General features: G+C 48.7%; 1 protein-coding gene across 2 annotated transcripts; it reads left to right on the forward strand.

Moving 5' to 3' along the window:
* The first annotated feature begins 1264 nt into the window (after window positions 1-1264).
* MFSD6L (major facilitator superfamily domain containing 6 like) lies at window positions 1265-8699 on the forward strand. 2 transcript variants are annotated; one of them, XR_006166343.1, is made up of 3 exons: window positions 1265-2935; window positions 4224-4310; window positions 7781-8699. XR_006166343.1 is itself a non-coding variant. In XM_009970267.3 (1 exon), exon 1 carries the CDS (start codon window positions 1386-1388, stop codon window positions 3360-3362), a length of 1977 nt encoding a protein of 658 aa, XP_009968569.3. In that variant the 5' UTR covers window positions 1265-1385; the 3' UTR covers window positions 3363-3835. The 2 variants fall into 2 exon arrangements, 1 of the variants encoding a protein (XP_009968569.3); XM_009970267.3 differs by lacking the exons at window positions 4224-4310; window positions 7781-8699 and having other exon boundaries at window positions 1265-3835.
* Window positions 8700-9795: the final 1096 nt, after the last annotated feature.

The following is a 9795-nucleotide window of genomic DNA, read 5'->3' on the forward strand; positions in this document are numbered from 1 at the left end:
GGCTGAGGTGACAGGGGCTGAGGTGGCCGGGCTGAGGTGACAGGGGCTGAGGTGACAGGGGCTGAGGTGACAGGGGCTGAGGTGACAGGGGCTGAGGTGACCGGGCTGAGGTGACAGGGGCTGAGGTGACAGGGGCTGAGGTGACCGGGCTGAGGTGGCCGGGCTGAGGTGACAGGGGCTGAGGTGACAGGGGCTGAGGTGACCGGGGCTGAGGTGTCCGGGCTGAGGTGACAGGGGCTGAGGTGACAGGGGCTGAGGTGACCGGGGCTGAGGTGACCGGGCTGAGGTGACAGGGGCTGAGATGGCCGGGCTGAGGTGACAGGGGCTGAGGTGACAGGGGCTGAGGTGACAGGGGCTGAGGTGACCGGGCTGAGGTGACAGGGGCTGAGGTGACAGGGGCTGAGGTGACCGGGGCTGAGGTGACCGGGCTGAGGTGACAGGGGCTGAGGTGACAGGGGCTGAGGTGACCGGGGCTGAGGTGACCGGGCTGAGGTGACAGGGGCTGAGGTGACAGGGGCTGAGGTGACCGGGCTGAGGTGACAGGGGCTGAGGTGACAGGGGCTGAGATGGCCGAGCTGAGGTGACCGGGGCTGAGGTGACAGGGGCTGAGGTGACAGGAGCTGAGGTGACAGGGGCTGAGGTGACAGGGGCTGAGGTGACAGGGGCTGAGGTGACCGGGGCTGAGGTGGCCGGGCTGAGGTGACAGGGGCTGAGGTGACAGGGGCTGAGGTGGCCGGGGCTGAGGTGACAGGGGCTGAGGTGACAGGGGCTGAGGTGACAGGGGCTGGGGTGACCGGGCTGAGGTGACAGGGGCTGAGGTGACAGGGGCTGAGGTGACAGGGGCTGAGGTGGCCGGGCTGAGGTGACAGGGGCTGAGGTGACAGGGGCTGAGGTGACCGGGCTGAGGTGTCCGGGCTGAGGTGACAGGGGCTGAGGTGACAGGGGCTGAGGTGACCGGGCTGAGGTGACAGGGGCTGAGGTGGCCGGGCTGAGGTGACAGGGGCTGAGGTGACAGGGGCTGAGGTGGCCGGGGCTGAGGTGACAGGGGCTGGGGTGACAGGGGCTGAGGTGGCCGGGCTGAGGTGACAGGGGCTGAGGTGACGCGGGTCCGGGCAGGCCGCGGCCGTTCCCCTCCCGGACGATAGGCGGCGCTGTTCTTCCCACCGCCCACCGTCTCCTGGCAACGGGGCGGGCCCGGGGCGCGGCCCCGCGGGCGGCGGCAGGTGCGGGGCGGGCAGGGCCGGGGCGGGGCGGGTGGGTGGAGGCGGCCGCGAAGGTCCCGTCGCCGTTCAGGTACGGTCACCGCGGTCCGGAGGCCTGGGCGGGGGGTTCGGAGGTGCGTGGCCGCCTCGCCGGTGCCCGCGGGAGGAGCATGCGGCGGCGCCATGAGCGAGCAGTGGGACGTCGGCCGGGCCCTGGCCCTCTCCGGCCTCTTCCGTCTCCTGCAGGGCGCGGGCAGGGCCTGCGCGGCCCCGTTCCTCACGCTGTACCTCCGGCACCTGGGGCTGCCGGCCGCGCTGGTGGGCGGCGTGGCCGGAGCCAAGCACCTGGCCGCAGCTCTCTGGGCTCCCTTCTGCTCCCGCTGCCCCAAGGGCCGCAGGAAGCGGCGCCTTCTGATTGCCAGCTCCTTGCTGGGCTCGGCGGGGGCCAGCCTGCTGCTCACCCTCATCCCACCCGCCGACGGGCGTGCGGGGTACAAGTACTGTAACGCCAGCCAGCAGTCGGGGGACCGGGCAGCCACCACCGTGGTGCCCGCTCTGGGCACAAGCAACTACAGTGTTCTAAGCATGAGTGCTATTACAAGCGCAAAAGCTGTGTCAAAAGAAACGATGAAGACAACTGCTGATGTTTTGATAGCGAGCGGAAAGCCAACACTAACCAGTTCAGCCTTCCAGGGATTATTTGGCCTGACAGATACGCTTGAGAAAAAAGGCAGGGGGGTTGGGGAAGCTGATATAAAGACAGATGGCTACTTGGATGGTCCCTCTGGCTGGACAACTTCTGTGAAAGCAGTTAACTGGGAATCAGGAGAACCAGAAATGCTGGCTTCCTACAGACCTCCCTTACATGGACGTGGACTAGAGAAGGAAATGAGCAGTCTGGGTTCCGCTCCAATAGGTCTTGCTGATAATGCTGAAGAAAGCCTTTACGGTACTGAAAGTAACGAGCTCTCTTTGTCTAAAACAACTCTTCCTACTGTTGGAGGTGCTTACGTGTCTGGAAGCCTTTCAGACCACCAGAAGGATGCTCAAGATGATGGCCTTGAGGCAGTGCAAAACATCTTTCAGGACAGAGAGCTTCAGATTTTTCTTATGGTACTGGGTGCTGTCGTGCTTTGGGAGCTGTTGGCTACTTCTCTCGAATGGACAGTGGATGAGAGTCTCTATGAATATCTTGACTTCATTGACGCGACTGATAGGTATGGCAAGCTGTGGATTTGGAGTTACCTGGGTGCATCTGCAGGCGCCTGCAGCATTGCCATATTCGTGGATCAACTGAATTGCTTCCTCAGCAGTACAATCACCCGCCTCGCTGTCCATTTCTATGGTTATGCTCTCCTGATAATGCTCTCGTTGCTTGTCAGTGTCTTTTTTCCCATCCACGTTCCCAAGAAAACTGACCGTGTTAACAAAACCGCCAAAGCCCTGGCCCTGCTGTGGAGCGACGGCCGAGCGATCCTGTACGCCTTCACCGTGTTCCTCACCGGCGTGGCTGGGTCTGCGGTGCACAACTTTCTCTTCTGGCAGATGCAGGACCGAGGCAGCAGTGAGCTGTACATGGGGCTCTCTGTGGCTGTTGGGCTACTTGCTGAAATTTTGCTTTATTTCTTCAAAGGGAAGTTGCTGCGGACTTTCTCAAGCGGCACAATCGTTGCAGTTAGCCTGAGCCTCCTGGCAGTGCAGCTTCTGTGCTACTCCTTCTTGTGGACTGTGTGGTCAGTTCTCCTTATCCAGATTTTATCTGCCTTCAGTAGCGGTGCTTTGTGGTGGGTGGTTAACATGATGGTGGATGACATAGCCACGCCAGGCACGGAGAGGTCCCTGCATGCTCTTCTCCAGGGCCTCTGCTATGGTGGAGGGGCAAGCTTGGGCAGTTTTGCAGGAGGATTTGTTGTGAAGCACTTTGGCCTGGCAGTTCTTTACAGGGCATGCTGCGTGTGCCTAGTGCTGTGGCTCTTCTTGTTCTTAATTGTCCAATCTAAATTGCCACGACAGAAAAAAATTAATTATTCTCGTCTCCTGGCTGCTGATTCCAGTGATATGAGTGACTCTGATGAGGAGAATGAGAGGGACTGGCTGGTAAAAGCTATGAAGGATGAAAGCTTTAATAGGAGTTGGTCACAACAGCATGGGATCAGCTAAGCTGTACTTGAATGTAGGGAGTGGAGTGGTAATGTGGTATGATGATGATGCCAAGAAATGACCATTAATTCCTAAAGTGCTAAATCTATACAGTATATATCTGACAGGACAGATTTTTATTTAAAAAAAAAATAAATTCTTTTATTTTCTTAATTTATAGCATTCTTGTAGTAATTTTTCCTTTTTAACTTGATGATTTTGCTTCCAAAATCATAACAAGGTATTTCAAGTATACCTTTGCTGAAATGAATGTAACTAAGTTTTCAGTTAAAAAGCAAACTTGAATTCTTGCTCCACAGAGATGATGCTGTGGAAAGTGTGAGCAAAGCAGTGACCTGTACGTTGACGCAATTGAATGAAAAATACTGTAATGCTAACAGCACACTGAACTTTTTAAAGGTGCTATGTATGCGAACTCCTTTTACTGAATAAGGGCTGTGAATAAAATGGTTCATTTGCTTTGATTTGTGAAATCCAGTTTTGCTACAGACTGTCTGTTTTCTCATGTTTTGGGATTTAATATGCTCTGGCATCAGCATCTGTTGGAAAAAACCTGCCATGGCTGCTCCCAGTCAGCGCCTGCTGGCTGTTCAAATGGAGCAGAGCAGCCCGTGGACTTCCTTGTGTTTATTTACTGAAGGTGGCACCCAGCATTCAGAGTGACCAGGAAGCAGTCAACCCTCCTAATCTGAGTAATTTCTGTGGGCTGGGAATTAAGGTAGGGCAGAATTCATTCAGAAGGAATTTGGCACTGGCTGAATGGATCTGGCGGAAACTGGTGATCCCCCCCTGGCTCAGACTGGCCTGAGGGCAGCCTCCTCTCATGTTTCCTATTTCGAACTAAATCTGTGTCTTGAACAGGGCCTGCTAAATCCAGAAGGATCCTCAGACTGTTTTATCTGCCTTGGCTTAACCTCAAAACCACAGATTTCAACACCTCTTCGATAGGTAAGATTTGCTTACAGATGAAAACCCGGTGGTCTGATCTCATTAAAAGATCTGAGTCAGACCTTAAATGGGGCTGGCAGAGATGCTTTCAACCTTACAGTCCTTTCAGCTACCATCAAAAGCTGTTGTCAGTTTATTAGATACTTCCTTGGCCAAGTGACTACATCATTCTTTTTCAGAGGGATAGATTTTAATAACAGCTTCCTAATGTTTTACAAGCCATGAGACAGGCAGCTGCAAAAGGCAGAATATTTATTTAAATGCATATTTAATATGTAATATATAATCTCTAAGTGGCATTGCAGTCTGTCACCCTGCTGCGTTCTGAACTTGTTAGAAAGTGTCTGGAGACAAGGAAAAGCAATGCCATTGAAGATAATCTCTGTCTCTGTATGCATCGATTCCAGATTATCTGTACATCAAATGCTTTCAGAGTAATTAGCTCTCTGTTTTTCTGGCACAAATCACTATTAGAATGACTCTATAGATAGAATTGTCCGCGTGCCAAGAATAGCTGGAACATTTTATTAAGATGTTACCTTCTTCCAGGAATTCAGACTCCAGTTGAGAACAATTTTAGTATGAAGAATTTATCCCAGCCTTATTATCATAAAATACCTCAGCTCTAATGACTTGTTAATACAGTATCTGACTTCAGGCTTGAGTAATGTACCTGCAAGCAGCGCATCACAGAGCCACGTGTGCTTTTGTGAGATAAGCGCTGCAGAAAGAGCTGGAATGGTTCAAAATGCGGTTCCTTCTTTAGCTGGAAGTGACTGCCTTCATTTGAAGCCAGTTAAATGGGTTATATGTGCTCTTTTTATCTGCTTCGGCACAAAATCAGCTGCTGTAACTCCAGTTTTGCAAAGAGAAACCTTGAAATGAGAAGTGTTTGTGCAATCCATCCTGTGACGGTGGCGGAGGGGCGGTGTGACTCTCCCCGGGCTCTTACCCGCCCGGTCGCTTTGGCCGTGGATGTTTAGGTGTGTTCAGCCACTGCTGCTGTGAACAGGGAGGATTTAAGGTATGGCCCAAAGCTTAACTCCAGTGTAAAAATCTTGCATTGTAAGATTTTATTTTTTAGAGGTTATTTAACAATAAACACATTTGGTGCTGATTCAGTGGAGAATCATATTTATACAGTTTGAAATATGTTCTGAATTACAAACTGCTATGAAAGGGGACGTGGCAGAGGGCTTATTGGCTGAAGAAATCACCAATTTGGTTAAATCATTTTCCACTGGGGTTTAAACAGTTTCTGTGTGTGAGCTCTTCGACACTGGTGACAATTTCTTCCTCTCTGATGGTCACAGACCCTGCAAGCCAAAAGGGTAAGGAAGGAGGTGGACTTAAATTGTTCTTTGTGAGACTTCTTCACTCTGAGCATGGCTTTATTGTTCTTGCAGAAGAACATGCCAAGGCATTTAATGCTGGTGGAAATATGATGTAACTGAGAAGAACCAAACTGCCTTTGGGGAAAATAGATTCTCATGATGTATTTCCAACCACATAGCCGTTATTTTTGCATTACTTTGTAACTATTTGCCAAAAAATTGATGTTGAAACTTATGTTTCTTTTAGTTTTTATTCTTAAATAGCAATTGTAAGTTTAAAAGTGATTATAAAATCATGTAAGATTTTACTGTTTGCCTGCTTCATGGTGAACTTTAAGCAAATTTCAGAGGCTTATATGTAGAAATAATTTTTTTTTTGCCCCTTGGTGTCAGTCCAGGGTCTAAGTTGAGCTGTGTCCTCCTTCTCTGAATACATTTCGATTTAATTGAGCTCTGGAGGCAAACCATAGTTAGTGTTGAGGAACAAGTTCCGCACAATGACGGTCTTTGTAGCTCTTTGATTTTGAATTTCACATAGCTCAATATATGTGTACTTTGTGAGAGGTTTCAAAGGATCTAAGTAAATCACTTATATTGGATGAGACATCATTTGCCAAAAAATGACAAAGGCCTCTTTGCTTATTGTGAAACAACTTACAGGCCTTGCAGGTAGTTTCAGTATACAGCTAATGCAGCCGAACTGGAATCTGAGTAACTCATTGCATCAGACACTTTATCTTGCTTTTTAAAAATTTGTTCCCAAGTTTTAAGGAAACTAGTGTATTTTATCTTTCTGGCAGTTATTTTTTGATGGGATATTGCAAATGTTTCCTTCAGCTCCTCTCTGTGCATCTCACATCTGCGATTGACTATTTAAGTGGGGCACTTTCAGAATATGAAATGAGGTAAAACTCAGGGGCACTGATCTCTAAAAGTTCATTTTTCTTGTCAATCTGATCAGCATAGTAAGTTCCTTTGCAGTGTTCTCCAAGGGTTTCTATAACTCAGCAAACCACCACAGCATGTTTCTTTGTGGCCTGTAGTGGAATCTGCCCAGATGAACTCACAGGGAGGTTTTTGTATTTTTGTAAGGAGTAGTTTCCCAAAATCATAGATATGGGCCATTTAGGGTAAGTCCATTTAGCTGTAGTTTCACAAGAATGGGAGGGTGATATTTTTGAGAGCCGTGGAGTGTTTCTGCATGTTCTGGAGAGCTCTTGATGGGTTATAATGCCTCTAAGACATGATCCGTGCTGTCTTCAGTGCTGCTAGTAAAAGTGTTTCTCATCTTGTTCATTTTTAAAGTACAGACAAGACAATCCCACTCGGATTTGAACTCCTAGGTGAATTTTGATTACAGCATGATACCAAAATTCTGTGCCTTTTTAATATGGGTCGCATATAGACTTCTTAAAAGTGTTCAGCAGCTCCTGACCATTACTGGCATGAGCGCTGAGTAGTATTAGTGCAGGGAAAGACAAAGAGTCTACCTTGAAATATCTTGATGCTCTCAGCTTGGCATCTGTATTGCTGTATTTATCAAGAGGGAGCCAATGTGAAGGAATCTCTGCTAATTTAAACTGTACATTTCTCAGGGGACAGATACATCTTTTTCTGCATGGTTTCTCTCTGGGGCCTGGTTTTGCAGTAATATAAATTACTTTTCTGGCCAAGGGCAATTTTTAAACTTTAAATTGGATATGTGGAGACCATAAAACTGTGAACCCAAATGTAGAGGTGAGTATGAGGCAAACTTTGCTTCACCTTTAATATTTAGAAATCTTGCCTGAAGAAGTCAAGGAACAAAAAACATAATTATCACAACCTCACCAGTACAGCAGACAGGGAAGTTGTTGGTAACCTGGGTTCATTTTTGAAACTTTGAGAACATTTCTACTTTTAATCAGGTTGAAAGGTCAGAATTATGAAAGTAGTCACAACACTGAAAATAGTAGTCTTGTGTTAACACAGTTTTTGTTGTTAGCAAAAGGAATTTTTTACAAAAATGCTGAAATAACTTTAATATTCAAAGCATGAATTGAGAAACATGAAGCTGATTTTTTGACAAATCATAGGGAAAATACACTCACTCAATAACTCCAAACCAGTTATTCTGACATGTGCATCCCTCCACAGGAACAGGCTCTGAGGTCCTCGGGACCACACTCCTTTCTCAACAAGTGGCAAATTAAAATACTCAGCTTCCTTCTGTCATCAAGATGCGCTTAAGTGAGTTGGCAGCAAAGGGCCCTGTGAGCATCACCTTGGGAGCGTTTTTGAAGACTCAGGATTTGTTGAATGTGCCTCAGCGGTGTCTGTTTGCTGTTGCCTGCTCAGGTTGTTTCTTTGAAGAGCTTCAAATGATCATGTCCTTCCTAATGTTCTCCAAGCTGCATTTTAATTCTTATTGTATTTGTCAGCAACTTTCAAGTACCTGGGAGATTGTGTTACTGTTGCTTGGTATTAGATAATGTTCTGGTTATAAGCTATAATGTATGTGTATTTTCTATTGTGTAGGCGCTTGATTCCTACAGAAGTGACTGTATACAGGGAAATAGGAGCGATTTTAAGAAATATTCTGCTAGTGCCCTGAAAGTGTTGCTGCTAGTGACTCTCCTCTCAGGCAGACCAATGTGCAAGTCACCTCAAGACCCACTGAAACTTCTCAGCCCTGGATTCGAGGACACAGAGCGTGCCTGGGTGAAGGAGGAACCACAGGGTTTGCCTGTCAGGCAGTTTGCGTGGGGCACACCAACTGTTTCTGTACCCTGGGGTGCACTTGATTTGCATTTATCTCTGCAACATGGATTTGAACATAATGATTATGTTCAATACGGCAGACCAAACAGCGTGCGTTAATTGGATCATAACTCAGTGACTGGACTGCTTGATTTAATCTCATGTTTTTATAAAGTCTAAAGCGGGCATATAGAATGTGTTGAATTCAAGTTGCAGCCCGCAGCAGATCTGGATACTCATGGTGAGAGTAATCCTGTAGGGTATTCGACTGAAGAACTGATTAAAATATTTACATGTTGATTTTCTCTGCATTGTGGAGCAATAAAAACAAGGTGAGTCACTTCAGACCTGGGTTCATAATTATAGCGCCGGCAGATGCTCATCATTTAATGAGCTGATGAACAGTCTGCTGGCGGCCGTTCTTACCTTTCACATTAAAACAACCAAACCACAAAATCCTGAAGTGGCTGTTGTCCCTCAGCTGGGCTTTGCCTAACCGGGAGCCTGGCAGTTCAAATTACAGTGCAGCTGCCTTAATAAAGCTCAGGGCATCCCTGAACGATTCATTCAAATAGCAAATCTTTATACAAGAAACACCGTTTCAGCTCTGGGGTGAGTTACACACACTTTGGCCTTGCCGCTTTGTGTTGCTCCTGTCAGAGGAGCTGCTGCTTTTCCAGAGGATTGCCGGAGCGAGGAGCTGCTGCGGCTGCTCACGGTTCACCGGCGCTCAGGCGCTGCTGCTGCATTTCCAACCCAGAGCACCAGCTCCCATGCTTGTTCTTTTTTATTCCACACACCCCCCCCCCCCTCTTTTTTTATCCATAGACTCCTAATTTGTATCTCCTGTGTTTATATGCCACTGTTATCCTCGGTGAATGAAGCACTGTCTCCTTTGCACATGTTCTGGTTTAAAATACTGGGATGGATCAAAAGTCAGCAGCTTCCCTCTGGTTTTTGGAGATGGAAATTTCAAGATTTTGCTCAGATTGATGTCGGTTCCAGCAGGGACGTTTCACAGGGATTAGCTCAGCAGGCTGTTTCACTGGGGAGGGGAGCAGCTAGAGACGAGGATGCCGCAAGGTACTGCCAGCAGATACCAGAGTGTGGTGTTTCTCTGCAGGGGTGATCCTCCAGAGCGTGCCGTGCCTCTCTGCTCACCGATAGCTTATTTTATTGCCAGGACTCTCGACTTAGGGCAGTGTCACGGCCGGCTGGGGGGCAGCCCAGCTGGGTGGCAGGGTGAGCCTGGCCCTCCCCGCTCCGCTGCCCTCACCCCTGCTGCTCTCCGGCCCAGTGACTGCTTGGAGCTTCCCAAAAGGGTGTCCCCGAGCCCCCTCGCGAAGGTGGGGTGTCCCCGAGCCCAGCCTCGCCCTCGCCTTGGACCTGTGCTCTTGCACAAAGCCGGCATG

The sequence above is a fragment of the Tyto alba genome, unplaced genomic scaffold, assembly GCF_018691265.1.
Source record: "Tyto alba isolate M040663 unplaced genomic scaffold, T.alba_DEE_v4.0 Super-Scaffold_39, whole genome shotgun sequence".
NCBI lineage: Eukaryota > Metazoa > Chordata > Aves > Strigiformes > Tytonidae > Tyto > Tyto alba.